Source organism: Lynx canadensis, chromosome A2 (assembly GCF_007474595.2).
Source record: "Lynx canadensis isolate LIC74 chromosome A2, mLynCan4.pri.v2, whole genome shotgun sequence".
NCBI lineage: Eukaryota > Metazoa > Chordata > Mammalia > Carnivora > Felidae > Lynx > Lynx canadensis.
Window position 1 is genome coordinate 25,075,203 of NC_044304.2, and position 27,543 is coordinate 25,102,745.

General features: G+C 44.8%; 1 protein-coding gene across 2 annotated transcripts in view; it reads right to left on the reverse strand.

Moving 5' to 3' along the window:
• Positions 1-27,543, reverse strand: part of IL17RD (interleukin 17 receptor D) — a 67,149-nt gene that overhangs the window by 3,778 nt on the left and 35,828 nt on the right. Inside the window, exons 2-12 of one of the 2 annotated variants that reach the window (XM_030307062.1) lie at positions 22,470-22,527; positions 17,936-18,061; positions 13,252-13,370; positions 12,634-12,754; positions 10,162-10,206; positions 9,918-10,069; positions 8,543-8,608; positions 6,677-6,731; positions 5,807-5,917; positions 4,824-4,987; positions 312-1,245 (exon numbers count right to left, since the gene is read on the reverse strand). In XM_030307062.1, the coding sequence (XP_030162922.1) occupies positions 312-1,245; positions 4,824-4,987; positions 5,807-5,917; positions 6,677-6,731; positions 8,543-8,608; positions 9,918-10,069; positions 10,162-10,206; positions 12,634-12,754; positions 13,252-13,370; positions 17,936-18,061; positions 22,470-22,527 (1,951 nt within the window). Of the gene's footprint in view, positions 1-311; positions 1,246-4,823; positions 5,009-5,806; positions 5,918-6,676; positions 6,732-8,542; positions 8,609-9,917; positions 10,070-10,161; positions 10,207-12,633; positions 12,755-13,251; positions 13,371-17,935; positions 18,062-22,469; positions 22,528-27,543 lie in introns of both variants that reach the window. The other variant, XM_030307061.1, reaches the window with a different exon arrangement.

Here is a 27,543-nt window from a genome sequence, read left to right on the forward strand (position 1 = left end):
GTCAGATGTCTGTGGGGTTCAGGAAGGTGATATAATGCACACACTGCATGTTACATAACACCACTTGTGGGGCCTGGGCAAGCTCACTGTAACTTAGCATCAGTATTTCTGCAGTTCCTGTGAACACTCCCAGTGCCTGGAATAAATCGGGACTACCAATGGAGTTGGGTTACTTCCCATGAGGTTTCATTGCCAATAACTCCACCCGAAAATCAGGAAAACCCTTGCATGGATTTGGGAATTAGGGACAAAGGCTGTGGCCTGCATCAGGAACCCAACCCAAAGACACTCTGGGCTCTGCTGCACCTTACCCAGGCCGGAGGAGGAGGACACACTCTCCGTCAGTGAAGATGTTTCTGTTTGATCCGCTGAGAGTCCTTCCATTAGGGGCAGAGACAGCTCCGAGGAGGGCACGGATGAGTCGTAGATGCCCGAGTCCCGGGGCATGTCCGAGGGGCTGGCGGCTTTCACCACGTGCAGCAGGGGGCGCAGGACCGAGCCGCTGCCGGGCCCAGGCCCCGCCTCCACGTCTGGGTCCAGGCCCAAGGGCTGGCCCTCCAAGGGCAAGTCGGCCTGCACCCCGGGGACCGCCTCGGCCTTGAGGCAGAAATCGCTGTCAGGGCCTGGTTTGCACATGACATCATTTAACACTAATCCCGAGTCAAACTTCTCCAGCACCGGCTCCCGGTAGTGAAGTGGGGTAGGGCGTAGGGGAATGAATTGCTTCTCAAACCAGTCGGGCTCCTCATCGATAAATTGGTGCATGTTGCAAATGGCGACGTAAAGGGACCGACCTGATTTGCTGCGAAAGTAGTTCCTTCTGCTCACCTGTCCGGGGTACTGCCCGGGATCCGGGAGACCGTGGTCTCGGGAGTGCAGGTGGGAACAGAGCTGGGGAAGGTTGTCCATGAGTTTGTACTTGGTGCTCAGGTCCAGGATGCCGGGAACATCTCCCTCGCAGGAATAGTCGAAGTAAACGGTGATGAACTTGCTGAGCTGGGCTGAGGAGCTCTGTTTGGCCTGGCGGAGCTTTTCAGCGATGGCGGACACAGCCACCAGGAAGAGCTCGCCCTTCCCGGAGCCCCGGCCGCTGCCTTTGTGCTTGTAGTTCTTCTTATCCACAAAGTACTTCATGCCTTTGGAACACACCACGATGATGAACTGGGACTCATGGATCTTCTGGATGACCCATTCTCTCTGTCCTTCTCGGCAAAGACTGAAGTCTTCCCACAAGTCCAGAGCCACCTGGAAATAGATCACAGACTTCACTCACCCCAACCGCCTGGCAAAAACAAGAGTGTTACAAGAAGGTCACATCATACGTCTCTTGAGTATTATCAGCACTGCCGTGTGCAGGCTCAGAGCTGCTGGGCTTTGAGAACAGCTCACATTCTGTGGGTGATGGTCACGTGCCAGGCCCTCTGCATTGTGCCCCTGTTTTAGCCTAACGCGGGGCCATTAACACACTCACCCTATGAGGGAAGATCCTGAAGAGAAATCTGGAAGGTGATGATGGAAGGATCTGGGTGAAGGACCCCGAAGCAGGCAGCAAATGGGGCTCACATCTGGATGCCAGAGCTGCCCACAATGCTGACTGACTCACATCTAGAGAGCGTGACTGACAAAGAAGACCTCCTTGGCCCCAAGGTCAGCCACGCTGTTTACCAGTCAATGGCCAGAGAGGAGAGGGTGGTGGACCGTAGTAACACAGCCACTCTCCTTAATGCACTTAGTGAATGACTGGCACCTCCCCCCATGACTTCATGGCAATCTATGGGGTCATCTCCCTAGAAGGCCTTTAACCCCAAGGAGCCTCTGGGAGGGCATTTGGGGGGAGGGGCACTGACAAAGGAAGGAAAACCAGGCACGCATGTCCCCTTCAGAGGGCTTCACCTTCTCTGACCATTTTCATGTGATTCTGCTGAAAACGTCTCTTGGCAGTTGTATCAACCTTTCTTTCTGTGGCTCAGAAACTAATTCCCGGGGGTGCCTGGGTGGCTCAGTCAGTTAAGTCTTCAGCTCAGGTCATGATCTCATGGTTCTTGAATTCGAGTCCTGCATTGGGCTCTGCGCTTACAGTGTGAAGCCTGCCTGGAATATTTTCTCTCTCCCTCTCTCTTGCCCCTCCTCCATTTGTGCACGTGCTTGCTTGCTCTCTCTCTCTCTCTCTCTCAAAAATAAACAAATAAACTTAAAAAAAAAAAAGGAAACTAATTCCCAGGGGCTATGCCTGAGTGCAGGAGCCACTGTCTCTTATGAGGAAGGGTGTTCTGAAATGATTTTCTTCCTTTTTGGCTCTGAGGTGTTATCAAAGGGAAGAAGGTCCCCAGCATTCACTCACTTGCTGAAAATAATCCTAAATCATCTTATGTTTCCTTAATTCTCACTAGCATTACACATTCTAAAAGCTAACTAGAAATATATACCAAGCATTTAAAAAATTTTCCCATCTTTGACCCAGCAATTCCACTTCCTGGCTTCTATCTCTGGAAAATCATTAGAAAGGAGGCAAAATTGAACTACTGAGCTGTTTAACAATATGAAATAACTCAATTATAGTAAATTGATATTATGGATCATGTGGCTAAAGTTGCATGGTGCAGTCATGCTGGAAAACAGTATGGAGGTTCCCCAAAAAGTCAAAAACAGAACTACTCTATGATCCAGCAATTGTACTATTATGTATTTCCCCACAGAATACAAAAATGCTAATGTACCCCGATGTTTATAGCAGCATTATCAACAAAAGGCAAATTATGGAAAGGCTCAAATGTCCATCGATAAAGAAGATGTGGTTTATATACACAATGGAATACTACTTGGTGATGAAAAAAATGAAATCTTGCCATTTGCAACAATGTGGATGGAATAGGAGGGTAATATGCTAAACAAAATAAGTCAGTCAGAGAAAGACAGATATCATGTGATGTCACTCATATGTGGGATTTGAGAAACTCAACAGATGAGTTGAGGGGAAGGAAAGGAAAAATAAGATACAACAGAAAGGGAGGCAAACCATAAGAGACTCTTTAAACACGGAATGAACTGAGAGTTGATGGGGGTGGGGGATTGGGAGGGTGGGGGATGGGCATGGAGAAGGGCACTTGTTGGGATGAGCACTGGGCATTGTATGTAAGTGATAAATCATGAAAATCTACTCCTGAAGCCAAGACTACACTGTATGTTAGCTAACTTGACAATGAAAAAAAAAAAAGATGTGGCATGTATATATTATATATTATACATTAGATGTTATATATATATTTCATTATTACATTATATTACATATACGTCCCACATGATGGGACATTACTCAGCCATAGAAAAGAATGAAATCTTGCCATTTTCAATGACATGGATGGAGCTAGAGAAGATTATACTAACCAAAATAAGTCAGAGAAAGACAAATACCATATGATTTCACTCATAAGTGGAGTTTAAGAAACAAAACAAATGATCATTAGGAAAAAAGGGAGAGAGAAAGCAAACCAAGAAACAGACTCTTAACTTTAGAGAACAAACTGATGGGTACCAGAGGGGGGGGGGGGGGGGGGGGGGGAATGGGTGAAATAGGTGATGGGGATTAAGGAGGGCACTTGTCCTGATGAGCACCAAGTGTTGTATGGAAGTGTTGAATCACTACTGTCTATACTGGAAAATAATATTACCCTGTATGTTTTACTAACAGGAATTTAAATACAAACTTAAAAAGTAATGAAATAAAATTATAGTTTACATAGAACTTTCAATAGTGTAAAAAGTTATTAAATGAAGAGACAGGAAAAAATCATTCCAATCACCCCAAAATGGAAAACTGTATGCATGACTTCATCTATGTAGAAAGGAACTGGAAGGAAATACACCAAGTATTAACTGTGGGTCCTCTTTTCTCCAGGTTGAGATTACAGGCCATTTTTTTTTCTTTGTCATCCTTTAGTGTTCGCAAATTTTCTACAGTAAGCATTACCCTCATAATTGGAAGACTTTTTCCACCTGAGTCTAGTTACAAAGTAGAGCAAATGGGTTGTCTGTGTCTAAAGACTGTGTGGCACCCGCTAGAGCTTGTAATTGCTTTTTTAGTACATAGGCCAATCGGCCCATCTCTGTAGCTTCATGTGTCAGCCTTGTAAATAGGTGTTCCTGACACTAGGGGGCAGCCTCGCTACATGAAAAGACTAAAACCTACCAGGAGGCAGAGTACCAAAGCACAAATAACTTCAATTACACAATTACTGTACAATTCTTGCATTGGCAAGAAACAGAGTGTGCCTTCCATGAGAGCTTCAAACTTCACTCTAAAATTAGCACTATGACATTATAGAAAAGCTACATATTTAGAGCTTAATTCAAAAGAATAGGCAAGAAACCTGAGTGGACCATTTGAGTACTTCACAAATTATTGTTCTTTCTTAGCAAAACTTCTCCAAAGAGCTGTCTAAACCCAATGCTTTATTTTTCATGTTCTCTTAGACCTTTCAAGGCTCACCAGGATATTTTGAGTGACCACCCCCCAACATGTTTCCAGGGCACATGCTGCTTCCCTCCAGGCAACTGCATGGTCTTTTTGATGTTTATAAAACTTCCTGCCAGGTAGGTACCACTAAAGGCTTTTGAGCCGGAGTGTTTCAGGGTTAGGACTAAGCATTAGGAAACATTTAGTGCTGGTGATGGGTAGGACAGGCTGAAGAAGTGTGAGGCTGACCCCGATTTGGAAGCCAGCCCCTGGTGGAAGGCAAGAGTCACCAAAGGAGGCAGGGAGGTGTTGAGGAGCATGGGAGCATGTGTCCTACCCAGGGGAACAGAAGAGACTTCAGACTCCTCACCTCACAGCCGCAGAAGTCCTGGAGGAAGTAGGCAAAACACCGGACAACGTTCATGTGATTCTGGCCATCTTTACTGGAATAGCAGAGGAAAACCTTCGGCCGAGGCCAGAGCCTCTCTCTGGGGAGTGCCGTGGTGTACGAGGAGGACTCAGAACTCTCTTCATCTAAATGTGAATATATATTTTCTAAATTGGAAAAGAAGATAAGGTTGATGCCTATGAACAATGCTTTGTCCTGTTCCCTGAGACTCAGGACCTAATGCCATCTTCAAGAAACAACAGTTGACATGTCTGCCTGAGCATGTGCCCAGCGGCGCCCCCCGCCCCCAGCCCCTGGGGACACCACCGGGAATGGGACAGCTGATTTCTCCAGTGGAGCAACAAATGGCCAAGATTTGTTGTTCACCTGACACTGACCTCAAGTAGGCTGGGAAAACTGCAGGGACCACCCTGGCCAGCAGAGAGCACCCAGAAGCAGCTGGTGCTCCAGGTGTTAACTACCAGACCAATTAAGCACTGACAGCTGAGCTTCTTAAACAAAAGGGGTGGGCGGGAGAAAAGAAAACCCTTTTACTGAGGTATAACTTATAAAGTATATAACTCTTAAGAGTACATCTCAACAGACTTTTATCTAAATATATACCTGTGCAACCACCACTCAGATCAAGGTATGAAACATTTCCAAGCTCCCCCAGGAAGTTCCTTCCCAACACCTGACTTTTATAAGTGATCACGCCCTACCTCTGCCCTTACACCTTTAAACTTCCTTTATGTTCTTGAATTTACTACCTTAAATTTGAGAACAGAATTACAGCTTCGTGTTCATGGCTCCTGAGGTTAAAAATCAAGCATTTTAATGCCAGGAACTACAGGAGCTATGTGGCTTCCCAGATGCCCACTCTGGGTGGGACCAAGGGCTCCCAGGCTCCCTCTGTTGGCCGTGGTCCTGCCAACCTGGGGGGAACACACCACACAGAGAGATACCTTGTTGCTTCTTGCGGCACATCACGGTGAAGAGGGTGGCAAATGCGGAGATGACAACCAGAGGAACGGTGATGGCAACAGCCCTAATGGGCCCCGCCCACGGGGAATGTGCTGGGAAATTTCAAAGACAAGAGGCTTGAAACTTAAGCAGCACAAGGTCAAAGGGAAATCTCCCCCCTACCTTTTTAAACACAAGCTGCATAACAGATTCTAGAACCTCTTGACCACATTTCTCTAGTACTGGTCTGGTGATTATAAAAGGATTCCTTTTAAAGGGTTATAGGATACAATACCACAGTTAGAGTTGCTGAACAGTAAATACCTATGAGTGGGAATTCTGCCCAAGGAAACCTCACCTCCCACCACTTTTCTTCCAAGGACAAGTGACTATTTAGTCCCAGCTACACACAAATACACACCAACCACACTGGGGTCAGTTTTCCAGACACTGACATTAGGATGGAAGGAATTGATGGGATAGCTTTTCTTTTTATTGTTTTTAAGTTTATTCTGAGAGAGAGTGTGCACACACATGTGAGAGGGGGAGGGGCAGACAGAGAGAATCCCCAGCAGGCTTTGCACTGTCAGTGCAGTCTGACTTGGGGGGATGTGGGGCTCAGTCTCACAAACTGTGAGATCATGACCTGAGCCAGGTGAGCCAAGATCATGACCGGAGCTGAAATCAAGAGTCAGATGCTTAACCGACTGGGACACTCAGGCACCTCTGATGGAACATCTTTTTAAAAGACAGGAGCTCAAATGCTGTGTTTTGATTTTGTAAAACATGAAGTATAGAATGTTATCAAATAGCATGGTCTGCTGTAGTCCTGTGCCAACATTTCACACAGAAAATTAAAAAAAAAATCATACCTGGCTTTAAGGCATAATGCATCACTTTTCTTGTTGTATTAGTGTCATCCACCAGCTACAAAACAGAGGATGATGTATCATTATTTTATAAAAGTGATAACATCTCAACAGATTCCGTCCATGTTTCCATATGTGGACAGTGGGGGGTAGGAGGAAGGAGAGCTGCTGTCTATGATCACGAATGAGCCAGGACTAGACATTACATCAGATCCATCTCTGCTTTACCAACTCAAAACCCTCAACCTCATCACCTTTCCTTTCATGAATCAAACGTGGTTCATTCATTGATGAATCAGCTGGTGAGTTCCACATTCTAACAATCTTCAATTACAACGGCATCCTACCACTAATTTTATGAGGCCCCCATTAATGCTTTAAGAGGGTTTAAAACCCTCTTAAAACCACATACTGTTACCAAGTCATACAACCAGTGTTTCTCCTAAAATGTTGAAACATGTTGGTTTCTCTGAATAGTGGGGCTATGGGCAAATTTTTAATTTCATTTCCTATTTTTCTTTTTTTTCTATTTTTGTTTGACTCCTATTTTTTGTAGTATGTTTGATACTAAAAAAGTAATCTAAAATAAAGAAGAAAAATATATATCCCTTGCATGCTTTTTTCCGTGGTATTTAGAACTTCATATATATTAATACAGAAAATGTCAGCAGAAACCTAGAGAGGGATAGGCAGATATAATGGACAGCACTTTTGCTGTTTTATTACTAAAAGTTTTTATTTTTTTTATTTTTATTTGAGAGAAAGAGCAAGCGTGTGAGTGGGGGAGGGGGAGAGAGAGAGGGAGAGAGGGAGAGAGAGGGAGAGAGAGGGAGAGAGAGGGAGAGAGAGAGAGAGAGAGAGAGAGAGAGAGAGAGAGAGAGAGAGAATCCCAAGCAGGCTCCACACACTATCAGTGCAGAGCTCGATGCCAGGACTGTGACATCATGATCTGAGCCAAAACCAAGAGTCAGACGCTCAACCAAATGAGTCACCCAGGCGTCCCACTAAATAATTTTTAAATCTAAATTTTTAAAAACATATTTTTGTAGTATGAAGATGTAGGGGCCCAGGGCAGGTTGTCCCTGTAGGTATCACAATGGCCTATTGATAAATACTTTGAAATGAAGTTACTTGGCGAACAAGCAAGGACACTCAGACCCTCCCTTCTGTCCCCCTGAAAGCAGGAAACAGATCTCCCATATAACAAATACTCTCACTATACGAACAAGTAAAAACGACATCCTTCTGGTCTGAGATAGGGACTTGAAAGTCGAGAAAGCTGTAGAAACAAACCTTGTTATTTTTTTTCTAATTTATTACCTCAGCCTAAATTCCACTTAGAATTCCTTATTAAGTAAAGCTCCCAAACATCTATTTTCTTTATCCTGTCAACTCCTCACTAATTTAGTATCTCTTTGTTTAAAAAGTATAAAAACTACACCTGCCTTTGTCATTTCTTTGGGTCTCAATTTCATTATTGGGCCTCTGGGCCCACTCAGTAAGACTCTGGTTTTTTTCTCCCCATAATCTGTCTCATGTCAATTTAATTCCTAAAACAGCTAGAAGAACCCAGAGAGGAAAGAAGGAGGTTTCTTCCTCCCCTACAAAGGAATACTGTCTAAAAATTCTAAATCATGGACTATATGGTTTCATTAAACTATTTATATGAAATATTTGAAATAATGAATGAGAAAAATCAAAGATTGATTACATATAAACTTTTTAAAAACCATGTTAAGGACCATGTAAAAATATAATTGTACACACCATCAATGGCTTGAAATTTTAGTGTTTTAAACAGTGGGAATTCTACATGAACTAGATTCATTCTGCAGAATTAATAATAGGGCTTTCTTGAGTTATACGTACCTCAATTATATAATCCCCAGGAGAAACATTTTGAAGGAGGCAGCTGGTTGTCTCTGTATTTTGCTCCTGCAAAGAAACAAAACAACACTTTTAAAACTCACTTCTTGGATAAAGGTCATCTGGACTGCTCTTTTCCCCCTAGAGCTGAAGGAGACTTGCCACCAGTCTTAACCATGTTCAGAACACTTTGGTTAGGGCAGAAAGCAACCATGTGTATCTGCTACATGTTATCTGAACTTCACTTTGATAAAAGGCCCAGGAGAGCCCAGGACCAACCCCCCACCCCCCATAGTCTAAACTTAGCTGGTGATGCCCTCAGCAGGCATATTTCATCTGAAGACAAAGAAACTAGTTAGAATACCCTTGACTTATTGAAAGGGTGAGGAAAGAAATTACCCGCCCATGTTTGTGCATGTTTTATGTGCTGTAATTTTAACTCAAGCAGAAGGTCAAGGAAGATCAATGACACAGATGAGAGCCCACAGGAAAACAAAACTCAACAATATAGGAGCACGTCCAGGAAGGCACTAAGTTCTGCTCCCCTGACCCAAACCCTCTCCTGGTGCTCGCTAGAGGCAATCTAGCAGTCCTGTGCACTTGCACCAGACATCTTCCCCTCTTGCTGGCCACCCTCAGTTTAAGAACTTGGCTGTTGAGCTTCTACTTGACTTTGGCCTATGTGTAAAATCAGTAGGCCCCTAAAATCCCAGTGGTTTGGCTCCTAGATGTGGCATTTCCACTGACTAGCTGTGTGACCTTGAGCAAGCTAGGTGACTACCTGAGCCTCAGGTTGCCCATCTGTAAAGTGGGGTGACAGCAGCCTCTGTTGCATAGAGTTGTAATGATTCAGTGAGCATAAAGCACGGTGACTGGCACACAGTGAGCGCCCAATTAATGTTTAAAATGTAGCAGAAGGAACTAGAAATACTTCATTCTTTTGGCTCCTTGGTAATACCTTTCCCAGGCTACATCACCATGGGGATAGCTGGGGTGTAGGTAACTGGAGAGTGAGGATATCCCTGAGACTATGCTGGAATATCTACCAACTGCTGAGAGTCAAAGCCTAATGTTCATGTTGAACCACCCAGATTCCAGGGGCCCAGGGGTCACTTTAAAACATGTACTATTCCAGGGGCACCTGGGTGGCTCAGTCGGTTAAGTGTCTGACTTCGGCTCAGGTCATGATCTCACGGTTCGTGAGTTCGAGCCCTGTGTCAGGCTCTGTGCTGACAGCTCAGAGCCTGGAACCTGCTTCAGATTCTGCATCTCTCTCTTTCTGCCCCTCCCCCACTCATGCTCTGTTTCTCTCTCAAAAATAAACATTAAAAAAAATTTAAAACATGTAGTATTTCTTAATGTACACATAGCAGCTCACCTGTTTACAGGTCTTTCGCTTGAAGGGCCCTTCATGCTTGAGCTTATAATGAAGATAGAAGAAACGGAAGCCAAAGGTGTGTGGTGCGTGGTCGAAGGACACCTGCATGTCCAAACCGTGCTGGGTGATGTTCAGGTTCCGAGGCTTCCAGACTGGGAGGAGGAAGGACCCGGATGAGCACCCAGAGGCCACCCCGACACCACTGTGCTGCAAAGACTTGACGGATAGGAACGGCTATACTCACAGGGTTTACAGGCCAGGTTGTCCGGCTGTAGCAGTAGGTCGCAGGCTATTAAGAAAGATGTATATTTTTAGTTATAGTACAGTCTGACATTTTCCTCATGCAATAATTCAATAAAATGTAAATACATGGCGCTGGGTACTGCTGGTCAAAGTATAAAATAGATCAATTGAGCAATGATTTCCGGTACAGTGCAGTTATATCTCATGAACATTTAAATTGTACAATATAAAAATATTAATGCAGTTCATTTTGTGCCAAATAAATGGAAACAGTGTAAAGTCACCCAAGCTTTTAAAGCTTGTCAAGCATTACATAGTTTCAAGGCAAGTGGGACTGTGTTCAGCCCACGGCCACATGGAGGCTCTGTTTCAGCTGTAAACAGAAGTGACGCCAGCCCTGCTCCACTGCACAGGTGCTTAGGCGCAAGAGAACTTTGGAGTGATCCTAGTAACTGCCTTGGGTTGTTTCCACATTTGCCAGCATTCTATTTTAAAATCCTTTTGGGGGTGTCTGGGTGGCTCGGTCAGTTAAATGTCCGATTTCAGCTCAGGTCATGATCTCAGGGTTCGTGAGTTCGAGCCCCGAGTCAGGCTCTGTGTGACAGCGTGGAGCTTGCTTCAGATTCTGTATCTCTCTCTCTCTCTCTCTCTCTCTCTCTCTCTCTCTCTCTCTCCCCCCCCCGCCCCTCCCCTACTCATGCACATGCACACACACTCTCTCTCTCAAAAATAAATATATAAATAAATAAACATTTTAAAATCCTTTTGATGGAGTCTAAAAATGGCATGCAGGCATCTACTAAATAGTGGCACCAGCACTGAAAACTAGGCTGTAGAGTTTTGAAACAGGACTTAAATGTGATAAAAACACGAGAGGGGCCAAACAGCTAGTCCAATATGCCATGTTGCTAACCCAGGGAGAACCTTCTGGAAAATGTCCACATACTGCCAAGAAAATCAAAGGCAGCATCACGATCACAGGGCATGGAAATGGTGATAAACACATCTCCCGCCTCTGCCTCACCCCCAGATAGACACAATGATTCTGATGGGAAGACTTTATCTTAAATTATGCTAGTTCTGATTAAGGCAAGCTTTTCTTAAACATATTTGAATCCTCTAACTGGTTCTGTGTAAGGCACTGAGATGTAAAATGCACATAGTCTTTGCCCTATGGAATCATATTTTAATTAAGAAAATGAGACCAAACTGTTATAAAATAATTGTGCTGCACAGGAAACACAGTTTTAAAAAAGAAAAGAAAAGAAAGGCAAAAAGAAAACAACCAGAGTGTGAATGCTGCAACTGAGAACAAAAACATCACAGAGGAGGAGGACGGCAACTGGGCCACATAGGAAGGGCTGCTGAGTTGGCCTGACAGCTGACCATCAGGGGTCTGGTATGCCGGACAGAAAGACTGGACGGGAAGGCAAGAGGGAATGGCTGCAGGTTTCAGGATGCCTCGGCACCAAATCTGAAAGCAGCGATTCAGGCTGAAGAAAGACACACCACACCGTGCACAGAACAGACGGAAAAGGGTTGGCTGGTCAGCGTGGTTGGCTGGAGTGTGTGGACTCCAGAGTCAGACTTCTGGGTTCAAATCCCAGCTCCCATCAGGCTCTTTAATCTCTGGGTGTATCACTGCACATGTAATAAGTGGACATGAGAGGATTAAATCCTTGAAGGGTTGGAATGGGGGTAAACTGAGTCAGTGTTTAGAAAGCATTTAGGGGTGCCCTGGGTGGCTCAGTTGGTTAAGTATCCAACTTCAACTCAGGTCATGATCTCATGAGGTTTATGAGTTCAAGCGCCACGTCGGGCTCTGTGCTGACAGCTCAGAACCTGGAGCCTGCTTTGGATTCTGTGTCTCCCTCTCTCTCTCTCTGCCCCTCCCCTGCTCATGCTCTGTTTCTCTCTCTCTCTTTCCAAAATAAACAAACATTAAAAAAAAAAAAAAAAAAAAGAGCACAGGACCTGACACGTGAAGGTTAAAAAAACAAACTTTCTAGAAAAAGGCAATCTCAGGGTTGTTGCTTAATTTTCTTAATGTAATCCTGAAAACAGGCAATCACTCACAGAAGCCACCTTCCTGATGACAGGTAAAAGATGGATTATTTCACGCTCTCCCCTTCACCTCAAAAAATCAACTTCTACTGTTTATTCCTGCTCTTCTTTTTTCCTAAATGGTTTTAATATATGGCTGTCTGACAGCACTTTTAAAAAAAAAGAAAAAAAAAATCAAGCATCAACATCTACTCTTGAACAAGCGTGAAATGGGTGTCGTAGGCAGTATTAGGTGAATACTGCCTAGGCCAAATACTAATTCTAAGAATTGCTTTTCTGGGTACTTTTCCTGGATGCTTTTCTCCTCACAATGCTGGTGTCATACCAGTATTTGGTATATTTCTCCAAAAAGTCATTAGAATCAGGAGCAGTCTCATCATGGGAACCAGGCAAGAAAGGCCATACTCACCGCGGGTTCTGAAGAAGAAAGGGTGGTAATTGCTTTCATTTTTAATGGAAGGAAAAGGGACGATCTTCACAAAGTAATCCGTTTCAAATTTCATATTCAGGAAAGGTTGAGATTCCATTCCCTAAAAGGGAATAAAAACAGACATGATATCGTGAAGAAATTACCCACCCCTCCACCTACACACAGGACCTTCAGTCCTCTCTGATAGTCACCCAGACACCGCTCCAGAGCTAGGGGCTATTTTCTGGACCAAGTTTAGGTTTGGATCCCTAACCGAAATAAAGACTGACAATGCTGCCTGTGCTCTGGCAAAGAAGCCCTAGGTGGTGAATGCGGAACCTCAAAGCTGGTGGGGAGGAGTCCGCGTGCTCTTGAGTGCACAAAGCCACCTTCCAGGACATGTAACCTGAGAGGTGTGTTTACCAGCGAGAGGTGCTGGAGGGTTTCTCTGGGTGTGGAGCAGGCTCAGGGTGTTGCCGAGCTGTTTCTCGCCCACCTTGGCAGGAGGGGTGGACCCCACAGCCCCTCCTTCTCCAGTTTCACAGACATTCAATAGACCATTCAGACGCCCAGAACAATGGTGTGTCTCCAGGGGCACATTCCCCGCGTGTGACTTACAGTTCTTTTGAAGCTACTGTTGAGCTGCTTTGGGTCCTTTAGAATCAGTTGTTGGCACCGTCTTCCCTCTGACTTCAGCTCCTCCAGTATTACTCGAAATCCTTTTAGGAATTCGATGCCTAAGCAGAGCAGAATGCTTTTATTAAAAGCCGACCTAATTACTTTTGAACACACTTTCCTTCCTCCAAGATTACCATCCTTTCCACCTACACAACGGAGGTAAAGGAATTCTTACTTTGGCTAGCACATCTGAGTCTTACAGAAAGGAAAACCACATACCCCGCATTCCTCTGGTACAGGCCAGGTGATTGTCTCCATCCCATCATTACTAATTAATTAGCTCTAATCCAGCCAGCTACTTCACAAATGCCCATTGCCTCTGTGACATTAGGGTTCAAATATATAGACTCAAGTCACAACTGATCCTAAAAGTCTACAGTGGAATACACAATTTCTAGGTCCTGACACAGAGTGTATTCAGCTGATGGTAATTCCCAATGCTGACTAGGGACTCCCGTAAACCATGTTTCTGCTTTAAGTTTTCGTCCTATATTTTGCTGGCATGGTTCATCCAAGTAATGCACAAAATTCCCAACAAAGTGTGTGTCTACACCCAAGGGGTTTCTAGGCTTGGGATTAAATAGCTCAGAACGCCCATGTGATTTACAAAGTTCTTGCTCTAATCATGCCTGAAAGGCAGACACCCAAGGGCTGCCCAGTGTGCGCTCTTCATACAGCCCTCAGAGGCCCCGAGACGCCCACAGTGCCACTGAAAGACGCCCGGCCCAGCCTCCCGCCACCTGAGGATTAAGCTCCGCTGATCACAAGAGCCAGTACCAGTGCTCTTCGTCCTTTGGAGACTGGAGCGGTCCGACTGCAGCTGGAGATCCCCAAAGCCGGCCTCAATTGGCACGGTATCGATTTCGCATTCTTTCTGAACACTAGACAAGGAGACAATTTCAACCCTTCCCCTCCCGGGGCAGAAGTAATGACACAGGATGCAATTAACCAGGTGGAAAAAGTACCGATGGCAAAGGACAGGGAAATCTTTTTTGAAAAGGTTCTTTAATCCTATAATTATTTGATGAAGAACACGTATTTTATGGTGAGTAGGGCAAAGGAGTTACAACTAGAGCTTCACATTTTCAGGGGTCATGGGGTACAGTGTGCAGGCACTGACTCTGCTGTACTGTATTTCAAGTTTAAAGCTTCCTGTGGGGGTGAGAGCCACCTGACCCACAGCCCAAGATTCAGACGCAACAGGAGCCCCAGTCTCTGACCAGCAACTAAGATTTAATTCACGTCATGTCCTTAGAACTCCTGTTTAACAAAAGCTGGATGATTCATATAATTAAAGACTGCACACCTCACAGTTTCATAAAATGCACCAGCTGAGGTAGGAGTAGGTGGTTCTAGTCCTTATTTTTATTTATTTTTTAAATGTTTTTTCAAGTTTATTTATTTAGAGGGAGAACACAAGTCGGGGCAGAGAGAGAGAGAGAGACAGAGACAGAGAATCCCAAGCAGGCTCCATGTTGTCAGCACAGAGCCCGACGCGAGGCTCGATCCCACAAACTGTGAGATCATGATCTGAGCCAAAATCAAGAGTCAAATGCTTGGGACACCGGGGTAGCTCAGTCAGTTAAGGGTCCGACTTCGGCCTGGGTCATGATCTCACGGCTCGGGAGTTCGAGCCTTACGTCGAGCTCTGTGCTGACAGCTCAGAGCCTGAAGCTTCCTTCCGATTCTGTGTCTCCCTCTCTCTCTGCCCCTCCCCCATTCTCTCTCTCTCTCTCTCTCCCCCCCCTCCAAAATAAATAAATGTTAAAAAAAACTTTTTTAAAAAGTGTCAGATGCTTAACCAACTGAGCCACCCAGGAGCCCCTCGTTCTTATTTTTAAGAGGTTAGTGTGAAAAACCACTATGCCAAGTCTGGCAGGTGGGGGTAAAAGCAGCAAATGTAAACCTTAACGCCTTTATCACAACGCTCTGAATTCCTTTTAGTTACACATTTAACAACTTTACAGAGCAACTTCCCATGAAGGGACGTATTTACTCCTTCTCATCATTTAAAACTCATTAATCCTTCTGGCATCCATGGGAGGAAGGTATTGTCCTCATTTTACAAATGAGGACATAGGTACAGAGACAGTGAATGACTTATCCGGGATCACACAGGAATTAAATGGCAGATGTGGGATTCAAACCCAGGAGTGTCTGGCTCTAAGCTGGTACACTTTTTTTTTTTTTTTAACGTTTGTTTATTTTTGAGAGACAGAGACAGAGCGTGAACAGGGGACAGGCAGAGAGAGAGGGAGACACAGAATCCAAAGCAGGCTCCAGGCTCTGAGCTGTCAGCACAGCACCCGGTGTGGGGCTCAAACCCACGAACCGTGAGATCATGACCTCGGTTGAAGTTGGACACCCTTCTAAGCTGGTGCTCTTAACCCATATGCTTTTCTGTCACCCAAGGAGTCTTTTTTTTTTAATGTGTATTTATTTTTAAGAGAGAACACAAGTGGTGGAGGGGCAGGGAGAGAGGGAGACAGAAGGTCTGAAGCAGGCTCCGCACTGACGGTTTGAGCCCAACGCGGGGCTCAAACTCACGAACCAAGAGATCATGACCTGAGCCGAAGATGGACACTCAACCCACTAAATCACCCAGGCTCCCCAGGAGTTTCCTTGATAGAACCTGATAGAAACAGATAGAACCTGTCCACCCACAAATCGTCATTCAGGAAAAGCACCACATTCTGCCCTCACTGCTCCACCTGTTAGTTTTCCAACCACCTAGCTTCCATCCCTTACTTGCATTCTAAAGGAGACTGCAATTTGTCAGGCCAGCCCCTCAACCGTATAGCCTTACATGGAATGACCACTTCCTGTTGATCCACAGAGAATGTTTTTATCTTTAAATGTTAAGATAATGTTATTTTTGGAAAACCCACTGGGTTCAGACCCAGCAGTATTTACACGGATAAATGAGTCAGGCCCATGGATCTAATCCTTCCTCCCTCACTCTGCACTCACCTCTCCTGCAGTCTGGTTTTTCTGAGAATTATCCTGTTCAGATTAAGAAATCCAGACTTTATGTTACTTTTCCCTTATCCAGATTTCTTTTTCTTTTTTTTAAATTCTAAGATTCAGTGGCAGTGTCAAAGAAACAGGTTTGAGGACCAGGTTTTGATGATGATAACAGTAGCCATTTTTTTTTCTTCTTAAAGATTTTATTATTATGCTTTTTTTTATTTGAGAGAGAGGGAGGGAGCACAGCAGAGGAGAGGGGCAGAAGGAAAGAATCTCAAGCAGGCTCCAGGCTCAGTGCAGAGCCCAATGCAGGGCTGGATCCCACCACCCTGGGATCACGACCTGAGCCAAAATCAAGAATCGGACACTCAATCAGCTGAACCACCCAGGTGCCCCTAAAGATTTTAAGTAATCTCTACATCCAACATGGGACTTGAACTCACAACTGAGATCAAGAGTTGCATGCTCTACCAACTGAGCCAGCCATGTGTCCCAATAGCCACTGTTTTAAATTTTAAGAGCTCTTTCTAGAGATGGCTGGCTGACACAGTTGGATGACTCTTGATCTCAGTGGTCGTGAGTTTGAGCTCCATGCTGGGTACCCAGATTATTTAATAAAAACTTAAAAGAACCCTTTCTAGAAGTACTGCGTGCGTGCGCGTGTGTGTGGAAATCTTACAAAAACCAGGAGGCTGTCAGTCATCTTCACATCACAGATGGGGAAGCCAGGGCTCAGCAAGGCTTAGCAGCCTCTTGTGGCAGGTAGAATCTGGGTTCACACCCAGGCCCATCTGAACAAACGGGCTCTGACCATGTCCCCCACCCAGCTGTCCCATCCTCTCTTATATCATCAACTCATTAAAGAGGACAAACAAACTCTGCCCTAATCTGAATCTGACCAGATAATGTGGGTTTGCTTTTTTTCTGTTTCTTCATTTTGAATTTTTTTCAGCCCACACAGTTCACATAAATTCAGTTAGTTGCCAAGATTTAAAAACTATTGACTTTAGAGTCACTTGGGTGGCTCAGTCAGTTGAGCATCCGACTTCGACTCAGGTCATGATCTCATGGTTAGTGACTTCAAGCCATGCATCGGGCTTGCTGCTGTCAGCATGGAGCCCATCTTAGATTCTCTGTCCCCTCTCTCTTTGCCCTTCCCGTTTGCTCTCTCAAAAAAAAAAAAAAAACATTTTTCTTAAATTATTGATTTTATGGATTCTTACGAGCCCTGAGATATTCCTGTAAACTCACAACACGTGCCAGTGCTGTGCCCGGATATCCATGTGGGCATACAGATGTCCAATGCTGGACACTAAAGCCATTATGCCCTTGCACAGGTCACCGGTCCCCTGGCTACTGCTTAGACCCAAAGGCTAAGGCCTCAGCACGATTTATTGCCATACACTATTATTCTTCAAACCCACATCTCTCTCAGTAACAGCCAACGGAACAAAAGATGAGCCATGGGGTACAGTATTAAGCTCTGTACATGCCCAGGAAGTACATGCAATGAAGCAGGAAGCATATCTGTGCCCAAGCACACCTAAGCTACACGTATGTCAAGACCTGCCTGGCCCCTGCAGGTTGTCACACTGGGACCCTTGCACTGGTCATCACCCACACAGGCCACATGCTGGGCTCCATTTTGACCACTTACCAAGGGCCCCTGGGGACCAAAGAATGGTGACTGCCACTTGCTCATGGCAAGCATACTGACTGATGGTGATGTTCTGGGCATCAGCAATCACGTGCTTCCCCACTGGATTCAAGTAAGTGGTGCAGTCTAGACAGTTGCGAGAACAAAAACAGTTAGATTAAAACTTTAAATTTTACAATTTTTTATTCCCAGGTTCATCTTCTCAAATTACACAGAGCCATCCGGAGGCAGCCAAAGCCATTCTGTTTAAAGACGTGTGCCTCAAAAGCCCAAATATGACAGTAAAGTGTGACTATTTGGGAAACTGTAAGATGCAGTCGTGGAATTTATTTATAGCACCACCACCACCCCACCACCCCCCCCCACAAGTTAACTTCTAGGACAGCATTAGGGGAGGATCATATACAGTCTGGAGTTGGACTATGTATCTGGCATTAACTTTTTTTTTACTGTTAAGACATCTTACCTAAATCAAGAATTATTTACATTACTTCCATCAGTTTCAGCATTAGAGAGTGATCTGAAGCAAAACCAATGGCTAAATACTGGGGCTTGTTTTTAGAAGAAACCTGGAGGCAAAGTGAGCAGGGAAAGGAAGTAATAGGGTAAGACTCATGGGGGAGGGGTGCACAGCAAGACAGTTAAAACAATCCAATTAGTACCTGCAAAAGGTACTAACTGACTTCCTGATGAGTGAAGCACCTCCAGTGTTAACTGGCGTCGCAAAGGGAAGACACCATGTGTTAATCCAAGACATCCACAATGCCCACCAAACCCAAAGAGTTCCACATTACTCAGCCAATGAAGACCCGATTCTCTGATTTTGCCTGAGGACATTACTTGCAGCCAGCTGTCAATGTGGCCACTACCACGTGAGCAACTGTGACACCTGGTATTGCTAAACACATCTTCAAAGTCTACAGAATCCTGAAAAGCTGCCAGAAGCTTCCAGCCAGACTCAGCTTGGGACTCCAGACAATGGCCGTGGGCTGTTCTGGCCACTGACGCAGGGGAGAACCATCGGCCCTCCTCGGCAATTTTTTCAAGGTTTTTATTTATTTACGTTGAGAGAGAGCGGGCGCGAGCGAGTGAGCAGGGGAGGGGCAGAGACAGAGGAAGAGAGAGATTCCCAAGCAGGCTCCACACCATCAGCACAAAGCCCAATGCATGGTTCGAACTCACAAACTGTGAGATCATGACCTGAGTCCAAACCAAGAGTCAGATACTTAACAACTCCCAGGTACCCCAACTCACAATTTTTATGCTGCTTCATCTCCATTTCTTTCTCAATGGTTAAACTTGAAAACTCTCTTTGGTATCTGCTGCAAAAGGTCCTCAGTTCCATCTAATGTCCAAAACTACTCATTACCCCTCCAAAGTCGGGGTGTTTTTCTTTGAGGTGAAGCAGTAAGGGGTTATTTTCTAGGCTCAGTGAGTCTGCTGCACTCCCAGTGCCCCTGCTGTGCACCGTAGCATACATTTCCCATTTTTATGACTAAAAACCTTCCCTCGATACTTGAAAATTATAAAAGAATGTAAGAAAACTATAGAAGTCATCCATACCCTCCCACCACGGAGATAACTACTATCAACTTCTAAAGGACATGCTTCCAAGCCTTTTAATGTGCATATAGCATAAGTCCTTTTAAAATTTCTTACTAAAATTCAAAACACATGCACCACAATGCACCCCCCCCCCCCCCGCACTCGGGTAACTCCCATCCCTCACAGAGCTTTGTGCCCTGCTTTCTTGCCTAACTGCACCCCCTTCCGGAAACTCCATCTGCTTAAAAAGCAGCCACCTCTACATTTCAATATTACTTCTTTTGAAAAGATGTTAATAATTAATAAAACCAAATTCTACTTCTAATGAAAATTGACTCTTGAAGCATACAACATATGTTCTCTGGGTGCAGAAGAGAATTTTAGAATAGAAAAAAATGTTTCTTTAAACATCTGGTTTAACACCCACATTGTACAAATGAGGAAACGTTTTGCAGTTAAGAGGCCAGCTGGGTGGCTTAGGATTCCGCTGCTGACCAGCCCTGGGTCTGGACAGAAAGCAGCCTGGCTCATGAAGGGCTCTTGCCATTCTAGCCTCAGCACAGAGATTACGACTATAGTAAATTTTGAATCAGAAGTGGTTAGCCTGAAAAAATCCCTGGCTGAAACAAGCTTCCCAATATTAAAAAACAAAAACAAAAACAAAAACAAAAACAAAAACAAAAAACCATCAGACTTGTCAATTTCAAGCATTTTTCATTTTTCGAAACCTCTGACTTAAACAGCTGTTAGGAAAAGATGCACGAAAACAAGAGCAAATCATGGGTTTTTTTTTTTTCCTTTGTTCATTCCTAATGCCAAAATTAGCACTCTCCAGGTTTCTATAAATATAATTATGCAAATATAAAGTCAAAGAATTAAGAAAATGTATTACAACCTACTCAGGCATTACCACTCAGAGCCCAAAGAAGAAACGAGAAATGCAAAATGAAAGGAGGCGTAGAGACCTAGGAGATTCGGTTTTGACTTAATGGCAAGACATTACCTTTCTTTGTAACATCAAATGGCAAAAGAGCAGAAATATAAGATTTTGTAGTTTAACCCTTTTGCTGAAAACCTGATCATTGGCTCTCAGCTCTTTCAAACAGAATGAGTAACCAGTCAACTGAGCAAGAACAGAAACTTCCTTGTGGAAGAGAGAAAGAAATATCTTTTCAATGGAAAACAATGAATAAATTTTTTACACAAACCTGGATCCAATTATTAGCAACTCTAACATTTTGGATTCTGGTTACCAAAAAACTATGCCCAAATGACATTTTGCCAAAATGCAACCGAGCTTCAGATGTCTCAGGAGTCAATTCAAGTTGCGAATTAAATTCTAATTAAATGCTGAAGAGTAAGAAAGAAAGAAATGACTAAGAGACAGGCATCAGGCACGTGGGCCAAATGTTTAGTCCCATGAAGAAAACAATAGATACTTTTAAGTTTTACAGGTACAGATCCTCTTTCACAAAACCCCGTATTAAATTAGAGCTGCAAATACTTGTTTGCAGCTGACCGGAAAATTTTGAACTCTTGAATGTAATACAAGATCTGCCAGGACCAAGAGCATATATTAGAAATTAACTTTGTAGCTCAAAGAGAGATCTCTTACACATGTCTTTACTTAGCTGAATTAAGTGTCCTGGACTTGCAAATCTTTCATTAGCATTACAGCATTTACCCAGAACAGGCACCCACCACTAACTTGAAATGTCTGTTTCAAATGTAAGTCCTCGTTGGTTAACTTAAAATACTCACGTCAGCAACTGCGGGCATAAATTTGACACACATATTTGTATCTTAAAATTGTTAGATTGTATACATGACCTCAAAAATCTTGCTCTAGCAGTGATCATTTCAAAGGCCTCACTGTGACCTACACCCATTATTTACATGGATTCACAACCCTCTCCAAGAGATGAATCAAATGTCAGGAGTCACTTAAATAGGAGTCAAGCTCCCTCTTGTTAACGTTTTTACATATAAATTATGGCTCATAAGGCTAAAATGCTCACAATTCCATATAATTACCTTCTCGGGCATGCAAGCATTTGCTGAGGGGAGATTCTATATGCTTAATCAGAAAAAGCACCCCACCCTGCCCTTAGGAAACAATTCAGACAGATTAAGTCACACTTCCTTGAGAGAAAGGGCCAAAAAGATGCTGTATTCCAATTCTGGTTGGAATGACTTCTAATATTAACAGATATCAATTACTGAGTGCACATCGTAGGCCAGCCACTGAGTTAAGCAGTTAAAAGCATTACCTCATTTAACCCTCAAAATGATGCTGAGGAAGAACCTAATCTTTATTTTATATGATGTGAAAGCTGAGGCTTGAAGTCAAATCACCTGCCACAGCTCACAGCTGACAGGTAGGGAACCAGAGCTGGAATCCAGGCGAAGTCAGAGATGGCCAACTGGAGACCCTTGGGCAAATCTGGGGCAACGTTCACTTGGCCCACTCTATGTGTGTGAAAAATTTTAAATAGATGACAGTATTAAAAAATGGTTAGACAAAAAATGCAAATTTCTTACTCTTCTTCGAAATCACATCTGGCCACACTCAGGGAATTTCAAGGCCACCGTGAGCTGGAATGGAGAGAAGCCAGTGCCCCCTTCAGACCAGACAGTCCCTGCTACTCCCTAGCATCTTGCACTTGAGTAGCTTTGTCCCATGCTGGGCCCTACAGGCATCTGCCTTAGTTCTTAAGGACATGACTATGTCCTGAAGAAATCAGGGGAGGTCTCCCTCCATCCAAAATTTCTCCCAACACTATGGAGGGCACTTGACCTATCCAGGCTCCCAAATACTTGAGTGACTTAATGGAGACTCAGCCAGCTGCTTTAGTTCTATTGATAAACCTGAGCAGGTTCAGAAAATTCCTCAACCCTAGGACCTCAAGTGTCCTTGATTGAGCATGACTGTGTGAGCTTTAGATCACTGAATGGGCCCCATTCTTCGGCGGTGAAGCCAGTTACTTACTGTCATATCTGAAGGTGATGTTGTGCAGCCCACTGTTTCTGCTGGCCGGCCCCACTCCCTGTGGGAAAACAAGAGAACATGATGAGGAGAAAAGCCAATTTGCTTTTCCAGCACAGATCCCTTGGAGTCAAAATGTACACAAGATAACAAAGACCCAGGGTCATGCCAGTCGCTGAGCAGTATCTACCACTCTTCCCGCCCACTGACTGCCAACCTCCCTCCAGCCCAGGAGATTCCTACTGCCAGGCCGACAGCATCATGAGAACGTACTTCCCTAAGACAAGAGGAGCATGCTGTTCGTGTTTGGGGGTTAAATAATAATTCATTAACAGTAAAATTGGGAGAGAGATCATGAGCTGCCAGCTGGAGCCCTTCCAGTTGGATCTGCTTTGAGCAGTGATTGGTTATAAAATTCGCCTACCAGACACTCTCGTCCAAAAGCTCTATTAAGCCACGACAGATAGGCAATTCCTCAAGTCTAAGGAAACAGGTTTCTCATTCCAAGACTGGGAATGAGTATGGGAATAAGCCATTACTTTTAATGAGAAAATTCTTCACTGTATCCATACCTATGCTTGGAATATATAGGGTGGGTCATAAAAGAAAAAGAAAAAAGACTTTAAAAGGGCTAACTCTAACTCTTGGTGATGTGGCCGTTAGCCATCTGCACTCTTAATAGCAGGGATAACAACTCCACCAGACTCCCCACTTTAATTACAGCATCCACAGAGGGAGCACCGGATTCCTCCCGTTGCCCAGCCTTTTCCTAACCCACCACTTATCCATCATGGGAAAGAGCAGCTACAGACCTGCCGACTCTGGTTTAACTGTTTCTGTAATAATCTGCAAATGTGCCATTCAGCATTAATTGCAGAAGTCTCCAAAAACAGTTAATTCTGAAATGCTAAATGATGGGAAAATATTCTAACCACACAGCTAAAGTTTCCACTTAACAAAGGGGATGTTGGGGAAAACCATATGCTGGCAGCCCGGTATTTAATGGGCAATTGTCACACTGAGACACGATGTGCAGAATACTTCTGATGGAGCCCAGGGTCTCAGGCCACAACCCCATCATATCCATATGCTGTAGACATGTTCACGCTTTTTATCCTGAAGCCAGGCATGCCCACTGAAACCGTATCCTTGAGCTCAGATAAACATGGACCTTAGGAAAGCACAGCTGTGCAGAAAGGGACACACAGACACACACACACACACACACACACACACACACACACACACACTTCTAATTCAAGTGAGAAATAAGCAGTAACAAAATATAAATCAACATGGTACACTAGCCCATGATCTACAGAGGCTCCCTTTCTTCCTGATTCACCTTCCTCCTCCAGCTTTCCTGTTTCCATCCTCCTTTTCCCACATACACAAGATTCCAGAATTCCTCCCCTGAGCTAAAACACTTTGGAAAGGGTTGTTTTCTTATTAAAATCCTCAATGCCTCCGTAAATCCTTAGGGACAAGGCCTCTAATGTGCCACAAGAGTCTGCCCAACTTCCAGATGGTCAAGCCCAGACAGACACAACCAGGCAGGAGAAAATGCAATCTCTCCAAAACCCTTAGGAAATGCCCCAAACCACACCTTTCTCCCTTAAAAACCCCCGAGATATAAAATCACTTACCATTAATTACTATTATGAGCTAGACATCATGCTAGGTACAGTGGTGAGGAAAACAGCCACTGGTCCTGTCCTCAGGAGCACAGTAGTTCATTCCTTCAAAGGAGACTAGTTGGGTATGTGGATCACATGCAAGGTATATAGACAAATTTCAAACCACACCTTGACTCTCCAGGAACCCTCAGTGTGGCATACAAGGAGGGTGCAACTAGGTGAAGAGCCGGCCATAAATAAACATACAGCTTATGAAATGCCATAAGGTACCACCTTTGCTACCATGCCATGAGGTAGCACCTCACAAAGGATGATTCAAGGGTGAGGACAGCACACACCAGAAGCTTGAAAGAAGGAAGGGTAACCGGACTACAAGGGAGAGGAAAAGGGAGCATCAGGGAAGGCAAACATCTACAGGCCAAGGTAGGTATCTTAATCCTTCCATCCTCCTGCTGGTGACCAAGGGCAAACCTCTTCACTCCACCGGGTTGGAGTGTCCTCAACTATTTTCCTAAAAAGATAATTTGCATGACTCTCCCCTGGGACAGGAGTTTGAGGAGGACCACGTGAAGCCATGTAGAGGAAGCACTTTCCAAAAAGCAAATGCATTTCACTTAATAGCATGCTTTGAGGTCTGTAGAACTCTAGTGACCAGTGACTAGTCACCTTACTTGTAGGACTAGCAGCTTTTCACTTTGTTCTTGTTCTCCTCATATTTCCATCGCAGCACGTTTTTTTTTCTTTTTTTAAAGATTTTATTTTAAAGTAATCTCTACCTCCAATGTGGGGCTCCTACTTACAACCCTGAGATCAAGAGTCACATGCTCTACTGACTGAACTGGCCAGGGGCTCCTGCTGCAGCATGTTTTTAACAGGTATGTACTGGGCACTTGCGATGAGCTTGCATTGTGGAAAGAAGCCCAATATCGTGAGATGTGTTATATCTTGCAGACAAGAACCTAAATCCTTCCAAATAAGGTCTGTGCTGTGTGCAGAGCTGTTCAGAAGAGGGCCCAGCGAGCGTGGCCTCAAAGGACAGTGAGGCTTGCATACAGCATCGATTCACTACCCACAGGGCATTCCACCTTGACCCCACCCCTGCAGGGCTGGGCACTTTTGGTCATCGACCAGAACTGCGTCCTAATCTCAGGGGCTTTGGCCACCAAAGTGATCTCCTAATGTGCAATTCTGCCCTCATTTCTCTGCTCCAAGCCCACCACTAGCTCCCTGTCCCTCCTAGAACATTCCCGATGTGGCTCCTGCCTGTCTTCTCAGCCGCTCCCCTCCCCACCTGCCAAACTCCTCCAGGCACTGCATTACTGCTCAGCACAAGTTCAGGAGCACTTCTGTATCCCAGAATGCCCTTCGTACCAGCCAAGACCTGCTCCTCCCATGGGCTTCTGCCTTAGTCCGTCTAGCTCCATCACACGGTGTTCCTGACACACAGATGTGCCTGCATATTCACCCGATGAGAGTACAGTAACCCACCCTCACAACCTGACTGGCCTGGCACTTCTGTTAACGCACATGCAAAACGGTCATTCTAACTCCACACAAAAATCAGAGACCAAAAGACCCTGTGACTAAGCCTCATCCTTGAGTTCAGAGGCAATAGAGCACAGAGCTCAACTCCATCAGAAGTACCAGTTCCTGTGTGCACTGGGAGATCTGTCACTCTTGGCAGTCATCAGGGCATGGCTTCTGAGCACATGCCATTAGACAGATGCTCCATCAGGCTGTCCTCGCTTCGCACCCAAATGCTCCCGCTGCTCCGGAGCCCTCAGAAACCACAGGAGAAACGGTGTGCCCAGACTAGCCCACAGAGCACTACTATTTTCTTTATGCTTTGTGGTAGACAGAATACCAGCCCCCACAAAACAACAGGTCCCCAGGACCCATGCGGTTACTGCACACAGCAAAAAGGACTGTGAAGATGCAATTAAGTTTAAGGAACCTGAGATGGAGAAAGTATGTTGATGAGCCCAATGTTATCACACAGGTCCTTGTAAGTGGGATACAGGAAGATCAGGGAAGGAGATATGGCCACAGAAGCAGAAGGCAGCGAGGCAGACATTGATTTAAAGATGCTACACTACTGGTTTTGAAGGTGGGGATAGAAGGGGCTCATAAGCCAAGGAACATAGGCACCTCTAGATGCTATAAAAGGCAGAAAAGGGTTCTCCCTAGAGTCTCCAGAAGGAGCCAGTCCTATCAACACCTTGATTTTCAACCCCACATAAGACTCATCTTGGAACTCTGACTCCAACAACTATAAGATAATGAATTTGTGCTGTTTTAAGTCACTAAATCGTGACAGTTTGTTACAGCAGTAATTGAAAGCTAATACATACATATACTTTAGCTGCAATATGGATGAAACGGATCTCAGTGTCACACATGTGCTGCGTGTTGTCATTTTCCCCTTCCCACACCCAGGGCAGACTGATCGATCACTTGTCACAGCCCTCTATCCCACCCCGGCTGTAGGCAGACATGAAACACTGACCTATCAAGCTGTTGCTCCTGCCATCCTGGATGCACGCTTTTGAGGGCTAGCCTGGGGCATATCTGGAGTGGAGAAGTGGTTAACAGGATGGGCTTTGGAGTTGTACAGATGTGTGTTCAAACCTCCCCCTTTCAGGCTGTAGGACCTTAGACAAGCTTCCAAACTTTCCTGAGCCTCGTTTTCGTGAGCTATTAAAGTGTTTGAATAAAACTTCTTGGAAAAGTTCGGTGTGGAACTGCATGAGAAGACACGTTATCAAGTATTCTGCACAGCACATGACACATTGAAATAGTTATGTTACCATTCCTGGGAAGATTCCTGCCCTAATAAGCAAAGAGCTGTGCAGCGTGGGAGTACGTGAGGTAGACAGGGGAACGCTCACAGGAAGGGGCATCTCCAGATATGATCAGTCTTAGCATCCAAACCTGGGGGGTCTGGCAGATGGGTGGAAAGGTCAGGGCAAGGTGACAGAGGCACTAACCACCAGACTAAGGAATGGTCTTGGTGGGAACTGGGTAACCCAGTGACCCCCATCACTGGTAAGTGCTCAGGCTGGATCAGATGGGAAGAGACTGGAGGCAAAGTGACCAGGGCGGCCCCCTACTCCCTCATCCTTCTCCAAGCCTGCACCACAGTCCGGCCCTGGCCCATAGCCAGCCCTTGATATATATTAGTTTTCTGCCTGAATGAATGAATACATGATGAAACTAGGGAATGCAGACCAAGAACCCAAGAGGACCTAGCCTTGCGTGACAGGGTGAGTTATGGGCTTAGAATCAGGACTCGCACTAAGAGAACATGGTGAGCAACTTACAAAGCTGGTGAATGGTTTTGCAAGCTGTTTTTCAGTAAACAATCCAAAGCTTTTAGCTACTATACCTGGTTTGATATTTAATGAGCTTACAATTAAGAATACTTGTTTGTGGCCTGTAAC